The sequence below is a fragment of the Poecilia reticulata genome, linkage group LG16 (genome assembly GCF_000633615.1).
Source record: "Poecilia reticulata strain Guanapo linkage group LG16, Guppy_female_1.0+MT, whole genome shotgun sequence".
Lineage (NCBI taxonomy): Eukaryota > Metazoa > Chordata > Actinopteri > Cyprinodontiformes > Poeciliidae > Poecilia > Poecilia reticulata.
This window is the reverse complement of record NC_024346.1, coordinates 2,553,581-2,573,956: the sequence shown is the minus strand read 5'-3', so window position 1 is coordinate 2,573,956 and position 20,376 is coordinate 2,553,581. Positions and strand designations below refer to the sequence as shown.

At 37.2% G+C, this 20,376-nt stretch overlaps 2 protein-coding genes across 2 annotated transcripts; both read right to left on the bottom strand.

Annotated features, from left to right (window-relative positions):
- Positions 1-859: 859 nt before the first annotated feature.
- On the bottom strand, positions 860-7,770 carry LOC103477589 (spindle assembly checkpoint kinase). Its single transcript, XM_008430787.1, has 5 exons — positions 7,687-7,770; positions 5,989-6,135; positions 4,421-4,559; positions 3,776-3,883; positions 860-2,817 (listed from the first exon to the last, which is right to left on the bottom strand). The coding sequence occupies exons 2-5, from the start codon at positions 6,132-6,134 to the stop codon at positions 1,969-1,971; spliced, it is 1,242 nt and encodes a 413-aa protein (XP_008429009.1). The 5' UTR covers position 6,135; positions 7,687-7,770; the 3' UTR covers positions 860-1,968.
- A 9,614-nt stretch (positions 7,771-17,384) lies between these two features.
- Positions 17,385-18,627, bottom strand: her7 (hairy and enhancer of split related-7). The gene is made up of 3 exons (XM_008430786.2): positions 18,525-18,627; positions 18,298-18,390; positions 17,385-18,196 (listed from the first exon to the last, which is right to left on the bottom strand). Exons 1-3 carry the CDS (start codon positions 18,567-18,569, stop codon positions 17,675-17,677), a joined length of 660 nt encoding a protein of 219 aa, XP_008429008.1. The 5' UTR covers positions 18,570-18,627; the 3' UTR covers positions 17,385-17,674.
- Positions 18,628-20,376: the final 1,749 nt, after the last annotated feature.

The window sequence follows — 20,376 nt, the reverse complement described above, 5'->3', positions numbered from 1 at the left end:
CGCAACTGAGCATGCAGCAGAAAAAGTAAAAATAAAAAAAGAAATGAGGAGCAAGACAGTGGCATGCAGGGTTTACTCTGCCTACCCTGACTATGACAAAATGAGAGATGATAATGATATCCTGGCAGCTGTAATGATTAATAACAAAGAAAAGTATTTAGACATTTAAGTTTTTCCTCATTTTGCGTCATTACTGTCTAAAACTTTAATGCATTTCATTCAGATTCCATGTGACTAAGTGGCTAAATTGTGAAATTAAAGGGGAAAAAACCTGAATTTCTTTTTTTTTTTTTTTGCAAAGAACAATCCTAAAGGTGTGGCATCTATTTATATTTAATCCTCTGAGTCAACACTTTGTCAAACCTGCTTTCACTGCAGTTACAGCTGCAGTGAAAGTCTTTAGAAGTGTGACTGTGGAGGCGCACCTCGAAAGACTGAAACTTCTGTCCATAGCTCAGTCTCAGTCAGCCGGACTGAGAGCATCTTTAAAAATCTGAGGATTAAATTTCACATTTTGCCACATGAAAAAGCTCCTTAAATGTGTTTGAAATGCATGACTTGGGGGAAAAGTCAAACCATGTGAATTCCGTGTGACAGCCTAACCCTAAAGTTTGTGTTTGTAAAGAAACAAAATGTGGAAAAAGTGTGAATAAGTTTTGCAAGGCACTGAAAATTGTTTTCCGACTAGGAGAAACTGCAGTTTGTCATTTGAGCCAGTAGAGGGCAGACTATGACCAAATTACAAAAACATCACAAAGATTAATTACCTGGTGAAAATATTTGCCTATTTTAAAAACAATCCCCCATAACATCTATTATCAAGCCATAAACATATTTTTGGGTAGTAAATCTCTATATGCCAAGAACGAGTTAACTTTATTCCAAAACCAGAAGCAGGATCTCTGTCCACACAAGTCAAGTTTGACAGGTTTCACAGCGTCACAAGTTAAGTGCAAGTCAAAGCAAAACCGCATTTATTCAGGAAAGGTGAATCATCTACAGATGACCTGAATAAAAAATGCTGACACGCAATACAAATGAAAAACATGCAGAATAACTTTTAGATGAGAGGCAATAAATAAGAAACACAAAAGAGACAAAGGTCACACAGGTAGATGAGCAATACCACAGTTAAAATGAAAAAACACAACCGTAGAAAATAAAAACAAAAATTATAGCTTCTTACTGACAAACTGAGGGAAAAAAGAGGACAGGACATATTTTAGTTGTTTTTTTAGGTTTACACAGACTGAATGGCAGAACTATGCAGACGAGTTTCCTCCTCTTCAGTAATTCACTCGTTTTATGTCCAGATCTTTTACTGGTTGTGTTTCAATAAACCTTCATGGTGTCATAAATAGGTTGCAGATATTGTAAACATTTTTCCCTCACATGTTACATTCTTGTTTCTGAGAAACATTTAACGGAAAAGCTTCACCTGCATATTGGAAATACATTATAAAACACAAGTAAATAATCCAATTTCGTTTTAATTAAGAACATAATTTATTGCCTAAAATGTAACAACATGCCATCTCTAGTGAATATTCAATCATTTGTAGCAAGGGATGCAAACACAGCTAAAAATACTTTTAATATTAATGTGAAAATCTCAGGTTTTTCTGCTCGACTTAAGATCCAAACAGTACAAACTGATCTAGAGACTTTCTTTTGATGAACTGATTAATAAATATGTAGCAAACGATGCTTAATGGAAGATTTTTAAAATGTTTTTAGTTGTTGTTTTTTTACTATATTTTAACCAGGTGAAGTCAAAACACCCTTTTGAAAAGTTCTTGTTTGAAGATATTTACAGACAAATAATTTTTTAAATCTTAAATAAAAATGTGCAGATTTTGTACAGTTTTGGATTAATTACTGTTCCAAATGATTGGAAGGACTGACCTTTGAATCTACTGTTATGATTATCTCAGTAATCGATTCATAACAGCTTCAACCCCAAATTTCTTATGTGCTGCTAATCATAACATCATCATATTTGATAATCTTTCCGTCCTGAGTCACCACAATCTGCTCCCACGTTTCAATTTTCCCGTTTTTCCTTTCCACGCGTTGGACCTTCACCTTCCCAGTTGGCGGTAAGTTGCTGGGAAGGTCCTTCGCGGCTTCGTGGTTTAACTTCAGCTTCATGAGTTGGGAGGTGATGTCCGTCCCGCCCGCAGCCGCTTGTCTGTTTCTGTTCTCTGCCGGCTTTGTGACGGGATACTTGGGCAGTCCAATCTGGGCACGCAGAGGTTTCATTTCTGGTCTGGGTGTCCGCTCCCATTTCAGTATATCTGGACCTTTATCATCTCTTTTTCCTGGTAGCTGAATCCTGTCGATCGGGTTTCCCCTCGGTTTCATTGGTGATGCAGGTCTGGGTCTGGGTCTGGCTGCGAGTTCACGTGATGGTGGCTTTAGGACGTTTTGGACGTCTCTAGGTGGCGTACTGCTTCCTTTAACTGTTCTTGTGGTTACTCGAATTTCATCTATGATGCTAACCATGGCGGCTCTCTGTCCGGGCTCCGGCTGCACCATCTTGCACACAATGTCGCAGTAGGGCTGACCTTGCATGACCTCCTTGACTTTAGCAGGACAGACGGAGGGCGTGTGGAGCCGGACCCGGGCGTAGAGCTCAGCGATGATCTTCCCCATGGCCCAGACATCTGAACGCTGATTTCGCTGGCTTCGCCACCGCAGAACCTCCGGAGCTGAGTACGCCTCGTTCCCCATGTCGATGGCCGAGTTCAGGCCATGTCTGAAAAACTTTGCCAGTCCCAGGTCGATGATGACTGCTCTGTTTGTCTTATGCTCCACCTGACAGGAAACAGTTAAGGAAGTCATAAATTAAATAAAAAAATACAGTTTATAACTTTTTATTGCAATATCCCCAGGTGAAAAAGCTACATATGCATTCAAAAAATATCATAATCTTAAAAATAAACTACCTGTAATAAGTAATTACCTGAAATAGTGTTAAAGTTTATTTTGAAGCTCTAAATGTGCATTTGGATATTAAAGTTGTAAACAGGGGTGGCCATTTATCACATCGTTTATCATTTATCATGAAAAATTTCTTGCTATGGGATTTTTTTATTTATGGTTTTTTGTGTTTGTTAGAATAAAGTTTGGTGTTTTTTTTTCTTTTTAGTAAAAGAAGATAATATTTGATAAAACACGTATCAGAGTAACAGTGCTGGTCAGAACTGCTGCAGAAATTACAACTGAATTCTGCCAGAATTTTAATAAATTGAGCTACAGATGGTGGCCTGGACGGATTAAAGAAAGCTTTTAAAATAATTTTAAGGGTGCCGGTTTTGTAAGTCTCCTCATCTACTTATCTCATTTCATTAATGTTATTTTGTGTTCATCTCTAAAGTTCATATTTGCTTTACAGCTTTCTGCCAACTGGAGATTGATTTTGCTGCCAGGCTAATACGGTAGCTGTGTTGGTTTATATTTTTGCAAATCCTCTTTGAATAACAGTGAAGTGGCTCCTTCGCGCTCTTTTAATCTGCTTTCTCTGATTCAATATCCAAATTTCAAAAAGCACATTTACAAAACTATTAAATCACTTCATTCTGCTGAACGATGCTAAAAATTGGGATTTTATTGTCTTCAACAAAACCTGAAGTAGGTAAAAAAAAAAACAAGCGTAATTGTGGCTTTTAAATCTTTCTTACCATTTACAGTAATCACAAAATGTATTTACTCCACCTCCTTTTGAACATCTCTGTGCTCATGTTTGTCTAACTTTCGGAGCTGATCGACTCACCATGATGTTTTCAGGCTTCAGATCTTGATGGACGATGTCGTTTAGGTGGAGGTGCATCAACCCTTCACACATCCCACTAACGATGGTGGCTTTAGTTGATGGAGTCAACTAAAAAAGGAGGAAGATCAAGTTCAAACCAATATTACCTTCAGGCCAAAATTTAGCTGCATGTTGGAAGAATGTAATGTGAATTTGCCAGGACATGCAAACCGGTGGTGAAGCAATACATGTTAACTCTAAAATAACCAGCTTTCATCTTTCAAAACTGAAGCAATTAAATAAACGCAGTTTTAAGAACACAAAGTGTTTGATCAGGAATTTATAGTAAAGGCAGAAGCTAAATTCTGTAGGACGGTTTTATTTTGTATCACATTTGTATTTCTATTGAGGCCAAAAGAAATTTAGGATTGAAGAACACAATTTGAAGATGTTGGTCACTGAGAGACTAAAGAAAAACCCAGAAAATTATTTCTAAAATATAACAGATAACTCCACAAAATATACATATAAGTCAGCATGGTTATAAACACTTTTTGAGCTGGGAGGAAGGATCTATGACAATGCTTCTTTGTGTAACCAGGATGCAGCGGCGTGTGACTGAATGACATAAAATAAGCTTAGGTATGTTTTTGTTTGTATCCTTACCTGTATTCTGGATTTTGCTGACTGGAAGATAGTTGTCTCCAAATCCTCTCCAAATATAAACTCCAGTGGAATAATCCATTTACCATCAGTGAGTGTTATGTTGCCCAGGAGCTTCACTATGTTGGGATGTTCTGCTTTGCTGCACAACAAATGGTGAAGAAGAAGAGAAGAAGAAACAGAAGATTAAAAATCTAAGAAAATCATAACATTCTCTGACAAAAGGGCAGGAAACCATTTGGGTTATACAGACTACACAGGAGGGAAGCTGAAGGGAAAAACAATTATCAAATTGTTCTATCATCCATCCATCCATTTTCTTTACACCCTTGTCCCTCAGTGGGGTCGGGAGGGTTGCTGGTGCCCATCCCCAGCTAACGTTCTGGGCGAGATGTGGGGTCACCCTGGACAGGTCGCCAGTCTGTCGCAGGGCAACACAGAGACACACAGGACAAACAACCATGCACACACACACTCACACCTAGAGGCAATTTGGAGAGGCCAATTAACCTGACAGTCATGTTTTTGGACTGTGGGAGGAAACCGGAGTACCTGGAGAAAACCCACACATGCACAGGGAGAACATGCAAACTCCATGCAGAAAGACCGGGGCCGGGAATCAAACCCAGAACCTTCTTGCTGCAAGGCAACAGCTCTACCAACTGCACCACTGTGCAGCCCAATTGTTCTATCAGTTTAAAGCTAAAACTTTTAGCCTACACATTTAGTTAACCCTTTATTTAAAATATGAAAACCTGGGCCGATATCGTTATCCAACATAAATGCTGCTGTTATTCCCAATAACCAATATTTCCTGATATTATATACTGTGAAACACCAGCATTGCTTCTCTCCTTCAGTTAAAACACATCCTGTGCTGAATCACTATAACTGTCACATGACTGAACAAACCGTTCCACACCTGCCTCTCCTGGAAAACAAACACTTAATGGACACAAATGTTGGACCCAGTTTTACTTATCAGGCTTGTACAGAACTGAAAAAAGTGACAATTATGCACTACTGTGTGATGGTCGGCCACATAATATCTCAAGAACAGACATCAAAGTTTATGGTTATTGTGCTAAAATGGTGATTGGTTTTGCAAGGTGCAGGAGTCTGCAACCTTTACAAGACAAGAAGGAGCCATTCTTCCCCTCAGTTCAGCTACATAAAACGTCACAAATATTGTTTATTACTTCTGTTTTTATAACTGCATGGCTGTGACTGTGTGTGACAGTATTTATAGCCCCACAAAGACACATATTTCTCATGAAAAAACATTCCTGATACACTTCTTTAGGACACCAGTCACATTAAAAAGTGTGATTTGTAACATCAAACTGCACATAGTAAATGTATTTAAATTTTTATTCTTTTATGCTTTCATTGAACAGTGGAGAAAATAGTCAAATGAACAGTTTCTTAAGCATAATTAACTGGAATTTATTATGACAATGATAAATCTAAATTCTTATCATGATAAGAAGTTTATCATAGTAAAAGATGCATTTCCTGAGGAAAAAAGAGGCTGGATGTGTTTTTTATAACTCTTTAAATCTTGTCCTTACTTGTAAACTTCACATTCTCTCTCCAGATCTTTCCGATCGATGAGATGTTGGGGGACTTTCTTCACTGCAGCCCAGGTGCCTTTATATTGTTGCCGGTAGACTTTCCCAAAGCAGCCTTTAGCGAGCGTTGCTGTGGACCACGCCATGCTGGAGGAACAGAGTTAAAACATTAAAACCTCAATAAATACTCTAATTACAGAGGTGGACTGATTACTATGTGGTGAAAGCTACTCTGTCTCGTTTGATTTAATGTTTTGATGCTATGGTATGTTCTGCTGTGATGTAATTTCCTGTGTAAACTGAAACACGTGCTGTGAAAGAGGAAACGCTGCATCCATGTGGCGGTGGCAACGCCTTCAGGAATTTTCAGGATATTTTTATAAAAACAGAATCAAGTGGAAATTTCTGATATGGACATTCGACTCTGGAGCTGCTGCAACATTCAGCTGCATGAAGGATGATGGAGACCAGAAACAGAGTCTGTGTTACTCTGATAATATTAATGATCTTAATCCAACATATTGATTAGATCTGATTTAATCATAGACCCTCACCTATGGAACAGCTTCACATATGTTGGATTAGTTGTTGTTATGATTTTTACTATTAGATATTCCTAACCAAATGTTACCTTAAAATAAATACCTACATTACAGTTAACTTTGTCTTTAACCTTTTATTAATTTTATATTATTCTATTTATTTAACTTTATTGCATTTACTGTAATACCAGCTTTAATAGAAAAGAGTAAAAATATCCTTTATTGTCCACAATGGAGAAATTTCTGGAGATTGTCAGATATCTACCAGGTTAGTTCAGAACCAGCTGGGGACAAATATTGTTACCTACACAGAAATTAATATTTAATCATTCCTGCTGTTTGACAGCAAATCCTAAAAACTGATTCAAATCTGTTACCTGAAATAATTTTTGCCTCAGAAACTCAAAATGTGTCTGTGTTTTTACAGAAGCTGTCACATTAAAAGAACATTTTCCTCGATATTTTCCAAATAAAAATGAATTAATGATTGATTAATACTGTTAATAATTAATTGATTATGTACATTCTTTAAGATATGCTGACAGAGCGGATTATTTAAAGGAACTGGATCAAGTTTCTTAAGAAGGGAGTGTCATTTATGATGAACAGGTCCAGTTTCTGTGGAACTGCACAGAAGGAAGTAAAGTCCGACACGTCAAACATCTTCCTGAGCTACTTTTGTTTCAATAAACAATACTTTAAAATTAGGTGAATATGAAACCAAACAACTGGATAAATATGTAAAACATTAAGAACAATGTTCACAAGCATAAAGTAAATAAAGAAAAATTGTTGTCAAGCTTTTCATGTGGGTTTGATGTGTAAATAAGATCAGCTCTGATCTAAACATTCAAATCTTCAGACTTCTGTGGAAAATTTCACACAGTCAGTTGTGCATAAAAACGCAGACAAACTGGTTAACCCAGAAATTAAAAGTTTATCGCTGACACAGGAACAGCTGATCTGTGTTTTACAGCATGAAAGTGAAAACACATCATTTCTAATAGAGTTCATTTATACAAAATAGCCAGAAAGAGGAGTTTAACAACAACATAAATATCTAAAACACTTCATTTAGTTTTGTACTGAACTATAAACTGAATCCACTGCTCTCTCAACATTTGTCCTAAAAATGCAGGTATTGATCTTCTCCTACCTTTTTGCTCTTGAAGGGAAGAAAGTCCGTCAGGTCTGAACATGAGTTTGCATAGCTGTTTCTCTTTATTGCTGACAAACCACACCTTCTTTCTTTGTGACCCACTTCCTGAAACAGAAATACCTGCTCGTTGTTTTAAAAGGAGCTTACCGTAAAGAAGCAAAACCAATGATAAGCAGGTGCGTCACGGTCAGGTGAGTAAAGGAGCGAGTTTCCCTGAGATGATTCATGGAAAACACACTTTGAGAAAAACAGTGTATATGATGAAGTACAGTTCTCAATAAGTGGAGGTTTTATTTTTTGCCTTTTCACCCCTTTTGTGAGATTATAAAATTAAGTTGATGATAAAGTTTTTATGTACGTATAAAGAAAAGATAAACATCTCTTTTCCCCCATGTTTTCAAACAGATTCTACCTTTGGGACAGTTTATTTGCAGTCAGGATGTTTCCTTAGTTTTGTGTTTGGCCTCCATGTTGTGGTGCTAAGTTTCACTGAGTGGGAGGTTTGAGTCATGATGAGACGGAAACTCTGCTCTCCACTTCCAGAATCCACAAATATTCCCCAAATCTTCTGATTAGCTTTTCTTCTTTCACTTTCATTTCTAAATACTTTAATTTAGCAAAATATCACCGGCGCATTACTGTGAGGGGAAAAAGACAATTATTATTGAATATTCTATATTACATCACAGTTTTAATCACCCTTGAATTACTATGCAGACAGTTGGTGTGACAGATACAAAGCTACATTATAAAAAAGAGCAAGAATGATATTGATTTTGTATGTGTTTCATAGCGTGCCATATCTAAATATATAGTAGTAAATATTTAGAAATATATAATATAACATATATATTCCTGGCTGTGTCCCCATCACGTGTCAGAACGGCTGCCATCATATTTTATTATTAAAGTTACACTTGTTACATTTTTGGATATAGACAAATTTAAAGTGACTCAAACTAAATGGAGAGCATAAAGGGTCATTTAAAAACATTTTTAGGCAGAATATTAATGTTTACACTGTTCAGCAAATGATTATTTTTATATGTGTCTGCTAAAATGTAAAAAGAAAAAGGTATATTTTGTTAAATATTTCAGCATCCATCTTATTACAAGATATTGTATATTGGTATAAATATTGAAATATAGAATACACAGAATAACAAGGCAACTGTGCTTATAAATATTTAGATAAGTATGAATATTTACAGGCTGTAAAAAACAGAAGCATCAGCCTCAGTTCTTCAAACATCTTTTTTCTGGATGTAAACATCTTGCTGGGGAAACATTCATTCATTTTTTAATGCTGTAGAAAACAAAACACAAAATGAATCCTCAGAATGAACTTTTCTTTCACTCCGTAGCTTTAAATCACAAACTGAAATGTGAATGAAGTGTTAAATGCCGTTGCTCTGATTTATCCGGCGATGAAATGAACAGAGTAACAGCGCCATCTGTTGGTCGACCGAGCATCAGAATAAACGTTAAATGAAATCAATTCAACAGTAATTCTCACATCAAATTTGAATTATTTAAATTAATATGTTCTTCTTCCAGGTAATACTTGATCAAGTTAATAAAAAGTACATTTAAAGTAAAAAAAAAAAACCCAACTACTTTATTTTAGTAACTCATACACGTTTTTTTTATTGTATGTTTGTTTTTTGAACACAACGTTTTCAGCGGTAAAAAGAAAAGAACATGTTTAAGCCATTGGACAATTATTCTATAACTTGGTTATCTTTATGTTAGAAGAGAGTGAACTTTCAAGAAAATCAATAATCAATATGTACCATAACTTTCTCCGTCTGAGCAGAAACAAAACAAAAGTTATCTTTAAACAGGAATGATGAAGAGTCAACACGAAGCTGAGATCTGGAGGTAGTGATAGATATACCTGCACCTTCAGAGACAAATAAAGACAGTTAGTTAACGACTTTGTTATTATCTTTCTAAATTAATCCATCATTGAGAAGATGTTTTAGCCGACTGTACTTAGCAGTTTTTTAGTTAAATTCAGCCAGATTGGAGAATTTTCTGGTTTGGAAACCATGCAAAAGCTTTAAATGATAGTCTGGGTTCTTGTTGACGTCTTGGATGAGTTGTTGATGTCCTCTTGAAGAAAAGTTGGTACGAATAAACCAAATTGTTATTTTTCTAAACAGCTTTTTTGTAAATAGAGGTGCTTGTTTAATATTTTGGGAGGCTGATGCAGCTTGAATGTGGCTTCCAACAACTCTCTACAATAATTGATTATTAACTAATGTAATTAATCTATGCATATGTCTAAAACCCGCTTTTTCTTGCAGGGCTGCTGGAGCTCTGGAGCTCTATCTCAACCCATCCCAGGACCAGTAAAGGCAATTGTATTTCTTTACCATTTCCATATAGAACCCTAACGCAAACATCTAAACATCTGAAAAATTCAATAAAAATCTGTTTTGATTTCAAACGTCTCTATATTGTTTGATTTTGAGTTCACGCCTGAACATTTCGGTCTCCTTCAGTCATTACAAAGACGTGGATTTCTCGTGGGAACTGGGAAAACAGCGTTTCGTTTACAGCTTTACTAGCTGCTGAAACTGGAAGGTCGTTGACAAAAGGCTGGCGCACAGAGAGGCGCTAATGCTTCCCACGTACCGAGGCGGTAGGTGACATGCAAATGTGTTGAGCTGCTGCAAAAGGCTACGGATAAAGTCATGCTTTAAATGCAACAATCATATACCTTTTGCGCTGATTTAATGCCATTTGTTCTTATTTCATGTCCAACCAAGAGGCGAACCAACGTTACGCACGGATTTGGCACATTTTACGCACAAAATGAAATTGATCTCATTGTATCTATTTTGTTATCACCTGATCCAATGTAGTTAAGGTAGAAGAGTGCATTTCATCATCCAGCTTTTATAAGTTTTGCTACAGCGTTTAAAATACGTCATTTTCAAATGGAAATCCCTCTCAGCTCCGACTCCTGCCAGCAAACAGTCAGGCATCGAGATTAACAAAATCATGTGGAGTTTTGAGTTTTTAGATTTAAAACCTGTTTTCACACTATTTCCTCTTGCTTTGAATTCATGCAGACCAAACTCACATCTGGAGAGAAGCTGATCGTTGGAGGACGTAATTCACTATTTACTGATTGAGAACTTTTTGAACTGTTTTCAAGCTCTTGAACAGCACGGATTGGATTTTATAGATGTTTAAAATGGGTCATCGTCATAGAGTAAAGCTAAATTAAACAAAGGATTGATTTCTGAGAGGAGACAACCTGGAGCACCCGATCAAATCCCCCCTCCCACTTCCTACTGTTGAGCTGGTGGCGTCCATGTGCCCCTAACTGTGAACAGCACGCGCCCCCAAGGTGTCACAAGCTCGTGCGGAACTGATTTACATGCATGACAAACATCCGTGAACCCAGTGGGGAGCTCCGAGGTACATGAAGACGACTCTTCCGATCTTCACGGAAATCTGATAGATGTGGAACAGGAGGCTTCTGATCACACGATCCCAGATCTGACTGAACTGAAGAACATTTCCAAGAAATGTAACAGTATAAAACATGTTCAGGTAAAGAGTGCGCAGCTGTTCTCATCTAATTCACAGGATTGACGTGATGTTTTCTGACTGTTGAATGGATTTTCAGATACCTGCACTGATGCGTAAAACCAAAAAGTGAGGATTTTGTTTCTCTGGAAACAAAACTTTTCACTTCAACTCTTCACATGACAACATTTGCTATGAAGCATAGATTCTAACAGTTGTGTTGCTTTAAACTTGTAATAATTAGATATACCATCATAAAACGTTATCAATATGTTATTATTTTTCACGTATTTTCACTTAATTTATATTAGTACTGTTTTCATTATTTACTTGCAGATTTTTTTTTTAATTGTTTGTTTTCTTCGGTTATTTTAATTACTTTATTTTTTAAGAGCGACTCCAGATTTCAAATCGGCGTCATGATGGCAGCCGTTCTGACACGTGATCGGGACACAGCCAGGAATATATGTTTTATTATATATTTCTAAATATTTACTACTATATATTTAGATACGGCACACTATGAAACACATACAAAATCAAATAGATAATGTAGCAATGAAGTGTTTTAGAATCTATTTTCTACAACTTCAGGTGATTTTATGTGGTTCTGGTTCGGAGGGGATGAAAGTGAACCTGTAGTTTGTGTCAATTCATAATGAGCTCAGAAATGTTACATATTAGTAATGAATTGATAAACTTAGATGAAATTGAATTCTCTGTCATAAAAATGTAAGAAAATATCCGACAAAATGATTAGTTTTTTTTTTTTTTCTTTTTAAGTAAATTAGCTTGAAAAGGGGCTGGCTTTTGTCAAACGTCAGACAATCCGTCATTTTACGCGCAAGGCTCTAAAGTTAACCTTTCATCGGTAGTTAAAGGGTTAAGCCAAAAATAAAAATCTGTTTTGTTTTGTCTGTTTACGTGTAAAAATAAATCAATCTTTCTCGTCCAACAGCTCACAACTAATACAAACTTTTACCACAACTTTTCTCCAATACCGTGAGTATCACGCGTGTGCGTGGTGTGGGAACGTGGGGTCAAGTCTCTTCACAGCAGACAGACTTTGTCAGAGATGCATCAGATTTAGCAGGTAATAAAAGTGAGGATGAAGCTTCCCGATCCACATTCCCACGATGAGAACAGAGCAGCAGGACACGCTCCCACTGTCACACTTCCAGCCTGTGCGGCGTTTGTCTGCGTGTTGCAAAGAGTTTGTGCCGTTTGCCTTTTACGCACCGAGAACATATAGTTACCAACAACAGCTGTGAAGGGGAGGTGTTGGGTCAAAACTAATCATTGTTTTATCATTTTATTTGAGTGTTTTATCTCGGTATATTCGGTTGCCTCTGATCAATTGTTCTTTAACTATTGTGTTTAGAAATGGGGTCCAACCGACCCCACACATGTAAAACTGTACGTTAACCTCAGTCCTCACATGCACAAGGCTTAAGGTTCTTTCTTTATGTAATTTCCTACTCAAGGGGTCCATCTGTTCTGTTATCTCAGCACTGTTCCACTGAAGAAGGTAAAGCCAATTCCCAAGCAGATTTGAGCAGAGCTCACCAATCTTTGATCCTGAGCGGGTTACAGGTTGTGGAATGGAATAAAAACCTCATTGGTCTTGTGTCCAGTTCTTTACAGGTCTTGAGTTAATTTTAAAAACCCCAACAGAAGGCAACTGTTCTGACTCTTTATTAACTTAAATGTTTTCCTTCGTATCTTGATATTCTACCAAAACATATTTATTTATTATTTTTTAATTACAGTTTAGAGGAACATTATCAGAGGGCATGACCTCAGATAATGTTTTCTAAAAAAAAAAAAAAAACTCTGAAGATGAAGTAATAAAATTGCCTTTAAATTTTTAAAACGCTAAATGAAAACAGAAAAGAAAATAATGGGTAAATAAAAACTACATCATAAAATAACAGAGATGCTAAATCGCATTCGTGCGCAAATGATATTTATTGCATCATTTTAAAATAATTTGAGGTGTGACCGTCTGGTTCCCAGATTCCACTGAAACAAATGTCGGCACTGCAGGACTTTACACGAGTTCAGTTCTTCTTTAAAACCAGAGGTGTGAAAATGTAACCAAATGAGAGACATTTTGTTGGGAAGGACCGAACAGAGACTTTCCCACAGGTCTAATTGAAAATGCGCATTTAGCGGAACCTGACTTCGCACCAGAGCGCGTAAAGTGTGCGTCACAAGGACTGTTAGCGATGAGTCAGTTCCAACACGTAATCAAAGCGCAAATGGAAGCTGGTGTTTCGCTTTCCCACGAGAAAAAGCTGGAAAAGGTTCCGGGAGAAACTTCCAAGAAAAGTAAAACTAGGAACGATACTGAAAAAAGTCTGCCGGAGTCCTTCAGCGATCTTTGGTATTTCTTCAACTTTTTTTTTTTTTAATATCAAATAATAAAGTTTCGCCTTCGTGATTTTTTTTTATCATAGTCTACTGTGCTACATTCAACAGTAAACTTTTATAATTATGGGAATGTTTATATGCAGATTTTTCAAACTTTAAATCCTTAAAGCTTTTAGTCTGACCCCCACCAAACTAAGGACTACATTTCATGTCCTTTGAATTGCGTGTCAGCAGACACGCGTGGAAAACAAACGGACCCTTGAAAGGCATCTGATGTTAGGATGGAGGCTGATTACCATGAAAACAAAGGCGAGCATGCGCACTGGGGGCTTTTCCGCTTAGCATTTCCACTGACATGTCGGTATCAAATGTTTATTTCGCGGATGTAAAGCCTTGAAGTGAAGCCATTTATACATTTGCATATAAAGACAATACATTTAAAAATATATTTGATGACTTTAATTAGACCCAGACCCAGCAGGTTGGTTTGAAAGCTAAATGTTTGTGAAAATGTATTAAAGTTTATAACATTTGTTTTATATATTGTCTTTAAAAAGTATTCTCTCTCCCTGAACCTTATCACTAATATTCATATCCAATTAATATTGGTTTGACATAGTTCATCACCAAGCAAAGAACAATTGTCGAGTGGGAGCAAAGTGATGCACAGGTCCTGTTATTTTATTTCATGAATACAAATCTAAAAAGCATAAATATAAGAAAAAGCTTTGAAATGATTTCTTTAACAAAGACAACTGTTAAAGAAAAAAGCATATCTTTAAAGTATCCTATATTATATATTCCCATCTTGTAATATTTTAAAGAACATTGAATGGTTTCATCAGGATGTGAGTGATTATTTGAACACATCTGGAGTTCTGGGACATGATGTTATAAATTACAATTCAGCATTTTGATTAGTTTTAATGGAGAATAAAATGATGGAGTTTGAACTTTCAAATAGCTTGACTCCAACACTTTTTACTCTTTTTACTAGGGGTCCAATGATTGCAGTTTTCTGGCCAGTCGCTGATTACGAAATTTAAAAATCTTGACCTGCTGATTGGGATTTTGGCTGATAAAATTTTTTTTGTCTGAAATGTCACTACCTAGAGCTAGAAAATGGCTGAGTTGGCAACAGTGGGGGGACTTTTGTAAAGTTGCAGACATGAGCTGGCGAGCGGATCTGTCAGTCAAACCTCTCACTGCAGAGCAGAAGAGGGCAGATGCTGGTTTTTATTCCTTTGGTGAAGTAGATGAGATCAACCAATCACTGATCCCCCAAAATGAAGGAAATAGACTCTGATAAATTGGGTGGCAGATAAATGGGGGCACCCTTACTTTTTACAGTAAAATTCACGCCCCTTGTGCTGAAATGTGCTCCTTTCTCCTGCTCACCAACATGTTTGACCTAAATGTGAAAACAGAACCCAACCAGGTTTTTCTGGAAGCTGTTCTCTGTTTCTGAATAAATGAAACACAAGCTGTGTGGATTTCAGTTGTTTATTAACTATAAGTATAACTATGAGAATAATTATAAGCAGGCTTAGCTTTTGTACCTTACAGGATGCCTGTTGCAAAGAGATTAAAACTTAACTTTGAAATTTAGAAAAGTAATCGTAAGAGAAAGAAAAAAAGTTTTATAGAATAAGCGTACAATAGAAAGTACAATTTAAAAAAAATTCCCAATTGAGTTTTTTGTCACTCTTAAATGTTTTGATTCATAGAAAAAAAATCATGAAAAGATAACTAGAGTAGATCTATATTGAGATCAAGAACCTGTCTGACAATATGAAGTAGGCAAAAGGCAAAACATCAGATCCTGATCCAAAGAAATCCAAGAACAGACGAGAAACTAAATCAATGAAATCTAACAGTTTGGGAAGACCTACAAAGTCATTTTAAGGCAAGAAAAAGAAAAGTCATTTAACACATTTTCACCAACAGAACAATTCAAAGTTCTTTTCAAGATTACAAGGAAAATAGAGCAACAAACAAACAAACAGCTACACTTCATGTTATTGATCAAAGGCAATTCTAAGCAATAGAGGGTTTTGTCTTGATTGAAAAGGAACTCAGTGTTTCAGCAGTTTTCCAGTTTTCTGTAAGTTTGTTCTACACTGCTCAAAAAATAAAGGGAACACTTAAACAACACAATATAACTCCAAGTATATCAAACTTCTGTGAAATTAAACTGTCCACTTAGGAAGCAACACTGATTGACAACAGGGACCCTCGTCGGGTCAATCAGTGTTGCTTCCTAAGTGGACAGTTTGATTTCACAGAAGTTTGATTTACTTGGAGTTATATTGTGTTGTTTAAGTGTTCCCTTTATTTTTTTGAGCAGTGTATATTAGAAGAGGATAAAAATTAAAGCTGTTTCTCCATGTTTGGTTCTGGTTTGTTCAGGAGACACATCAGAATGGAACCAGACGTTGGAGCAAAACAGGTCTTTAATTTGTTTTGGTACAAGGCCATTCAGTGACTTAGAAACTATAAATCATGCAGACACAAACATTGTTTCCCATTCATTGTAAAATATTTTTAGTCCTTTAACTACAAACAAAAGTCGCCTCAAAACTGAGGAAAGTCAACTTCCAGACGCGAGTTAAATGAACGATGACTCAATTTAGAAATATTCTAAAAAATGGGAAACTTTTAAACTTTCATTCTACTTAAAAATTCATTATTTTGTGAAGTTTAAGAGATAAGTGCATTTAATTTAACAGTTAGTTTGATTCAGACAGAATTTGTTCCCGAGTGAACAAAAAAATCATTTGGAAACTGTGTCATGGATTCATTGAAGTTATTTTGGTCTGATTTTCAGATTATTTGATCATCTATGAAAAAAAACTGACAAATTAGTGAGGAGACAAACATGTTTTTACAGTTTACTACTGCTTTTTTTTCCTTTACATTTTTTCTTTATATAAATCTGAAAAGTGTGGGGTGCATTTGAGTTCAGCCTCTGTGAGGTAACACTTTGTAGAACTAGCTTTTCCTCCAGTTGCGACTTTTATTGTGAACTTAGGCTTTATAAATCAACCGAAATCAACTAATAATTATATTTTTGATGTTATACGCCTTTAACAATGACACTAATCCATTAGAAATGTTAAAATTGAACGGCCTCATCTACAAACTGAGATGGATCTTATTTCTACGGTGATTCGTCACAAGAAAATATTAACTTGTTTTTCTATTTCACTCTATATAAGGTAACATTTTTGACATTCTTTATCACTTCTCCTGAGCTTTTATCGCACAGAGACTTCACACCTGGATGTTTTAGCTGAACAGGAAGTCCTGCTTCACACCTACTAAAGAGATCTGCCACTGAAGACAAAAGGCCTCCATGTCAGAGGGGAAAAAATCACTTAACATGTCTTTTTACATTTTAACAAATGTTTTATTGGTTTCTATATATAAAAAAACAGAGAATAATGCTCACCATAGGGAGAACAGCAGAATAAATTATTGTGCAAAACAGACAAGATAAACGTGAATATCTGTGGGATGGTGTGTGTGTTATTTTGTACTCAGAGCCACAGATGTCGCAGATATGACGGCACTGAGATGGAAAAACTGAGGGCTCTCTCCCAAACTCAAACCTCCAGGTTCCACACCTGGAAATGTGACGGACGGAGACTCGATCATTATTCACACTAGCATCACTGACTCTAATCACACAGGTCTGGGAGGTAAAGGCACGGGGAGGACGGATGTCAGGGATACTCACCTCTCCAGTCGCTCTTCAGCACAGCAGCGGTGCCAGCCAGCCGATCCACAGGATCCAGATCCGGTCCTGGTCCACGAAAATCCCTGCGTGCCTGCCAGCAGATAACACGGCCGCCACACTTTCTGAGCTACTGGAGGGAGTCAACCTTTTCAAAAATACTACAGCTACAAATCATGAGGTTTCTTTTACATTATTTACAGGATTTCAGGTGAAAGCTGAGAGAGAGACGAGAGTTAGGATATTTTTTGAGAGCAGAATGAAAACAGAAGCAGTTTTAATGGAGGGTTTGGTGGTTATTGAGAGTTCTGGGGGTTCTGTGGGTTGTGATGATCAGGGCCACGGTCTCCATAAAGTCTGGCTGAGGGTCCCGCTCTGGGACGAGCTCTCTTTGCTCCCCGGCCTCTCCGCTCCCATCTCCAGCCCGCTTTGCATCTGAGGCTGCTGGGGAATCATAGGGAAGCTCTGCTGGGCTGAGAATCTGCGCGGCCAAGCCGAGGTGCTCGCACCGGAGGCCTGCGTCTGCTGACTGGACTTGGACCTCAGCCTCAGCATCTGGAGCAGGGACTTGGTGTGGGTCATGGAGATGGAGGTTTTGATGCGGGCGCCTGCAGAGTGGCTGTGTGAGCCTGGGAAGCGGGCAGAGAAGGTGGCGTCCAGGACCGGTCCAAGCCAGAGGCCTTTCCCTTCGGGCCCCAGGAACTGCGATGCCCTCTGGAGGCAGCTGGAGAACCCATCCTGGAAGGAGTATTTCTGGCCTCCCATCTTTTCCTTGAGTTCTTTGGCGTTTCTTTGCAGGAAGAGAACAGTGTGCTCCAGAATCTCAGCTTTCTCTGCCTTCTGCTGCATCCCTCCCTGCAGCAATTGCAGTTAAATAGATTTAACAACAAGCACAGTAGATCTTTCTTGTCTTGCATACAGAAACTAAACATGTTTCCACTTTAAATCTTATTTACTTGTTGAGGCTCCTGCAGCAGCATGGTCCTCAGACGCTCCAGACTGCGATTCATTCGCTCCCTTCGACGTTTCTCCACCTGAGATTTCATCAGCTGGAAGCAAAAAGCAAGAAGAGGATTGACCAAAGTTTGGGGATCTCAATTAAACATTCTTACATTTAGTACTCTGCAAATAAAACCAAAAATGTTAGTATTGCTGCATAAGTTGCATGCATTCTCAGTGGTACCTTTCTCTTCTTTGTTGCATCGTCAGTTTCTTGCAGCAGCTTCATTATCCTGGACTTCCCAAAGTTCTGTTCTCATCCAGGAAAAGCTGCTTCCTTCCCAGTCTGTGACTGATCAGGTAGTGAGCCTCAGGCCTCTTGCTTCTGCTTTTACCTCCCCCCAGAAACCCCCTTTCTCCCCTTCAGGTCCCTCCTTCCTCCAGCCCCTGCAGACCTTTACAGCCCCTGGACCCACCCTCAGCCCCACACCCACCAACTCCTCATCAGTCAAGTCACATTCCAGTTCCTCACAATGTCTTGTTTTTATGATTAAAGGAAGCAAATCCTGCAGATTAAAGTCCACTTTTCTAAACTTTTTACCACAAAACACAGGAGCACAGATAAATATATAAAACATGACAGAATAATTGAAAGAAAAGTGTAACGCAAGAAATACGCTCTCAGGTTTTCAATTCTTCCCACTTTGCAAATTATTTGTGCTCTTCAGTTTGAACAAAAGCATTTTGCATCGCGACAATAAAGTGGGATAGAAAAAAAAAACATATTTATGATGTTTACATTTGAACATAATAATGTTCTTCTGCTTGATTATTTTGTGAGATACCAGCATTTAGCAATTATGAAGCAAGTTGAGGGTTTATTTGTGCAGAAACCCATTTTGTTTCATTTTCTGAAATTTAATCATGGTTAGTCCAACTTCATGAATTTGTGTACCTGAAACATCTTTAATGACCATTTCTTCATTAAATCAAAGCTAAAAATGTTTAATATGCATCTGCTTTTCAATTTTGCAATCAGTTAAAAATAAAAATAAGCATCATTCTGAGTCTGACACTTTGTGACAAACAACTTCAGGTTTGGATATTCCAGTGGTTTTCTTTGTGGTTTCAGCAGCAGAAGGAAAAAAAAACTCACTTCATTTTCATCAGTGGGTTTGAAAATGTTGTAAACTATTACACATTAAGAATGACTTTAAATCTGAAATTATTTTTGTAAATTATTCTATATATGAATGGTGAAATTATTAATGAATTTACAACACTTTAACACCGGCTTAACATTGGTTCAACCTCAAAATTAAACACATTTTATTGAAATTTTGTGTTTCAGATCAACAAAAAATTTCATAGAGATGAAGTGAAATTATATATAGTTTCAATTTTTAAGCAGATATCTGAAGAGTGTGGCTTGCATTTCCAGTCCTCTAATTCTTAATCAACCCTTTTACCAACTTTGCACATTTAGAGACTAAAATTGCAAACAACAACAACAACAAAAACTTCTCTATTGAACTTAGACTAGGACATTTAAACACATGAATATGCTTTCATCTATTTTAGCCCTGGCTGTTTTCCTGCTGCATGAAATTCTTCAATCTTTTGCAACTTCTAACTGATTTTTTCCCCTAAATATTTATTTATTTCATCCATTAATTCTCCACCAGCTTCTCAGCTCCTGCTAAAGAAAAATAATCCCCTCAGCATTTTGATGCCACCACCATGTCTCAAAGTAGCTATGGCTAAAAACTGCAAATCAAATCGTAATTTGTATGTCTTCTTTCTTATTTTACTTTTAAAAGTGAATAGATGTCCTGGATTTCATTTGGGTGAATCAGAGATAAATCATTTGAAAAAACACAATAGTTCCCCTTCCACTTCACGGCCATATTTGCAGCTCATGTCTGAATATGCAACAGTAGCCTGATTTTTCTTCTTCCTTTGGTTCCTCAGAGTGTTTCATCTTTTCGCTTCTCTCTGTCCGTGAACCTCCGGCGAGTGCCGACGCGTCTCCTTTCACGCCTTTTGCGTTTCCGCACGCAGGTTGTAAATGCGGGTTTTTGCATTCGCGCCTCCTT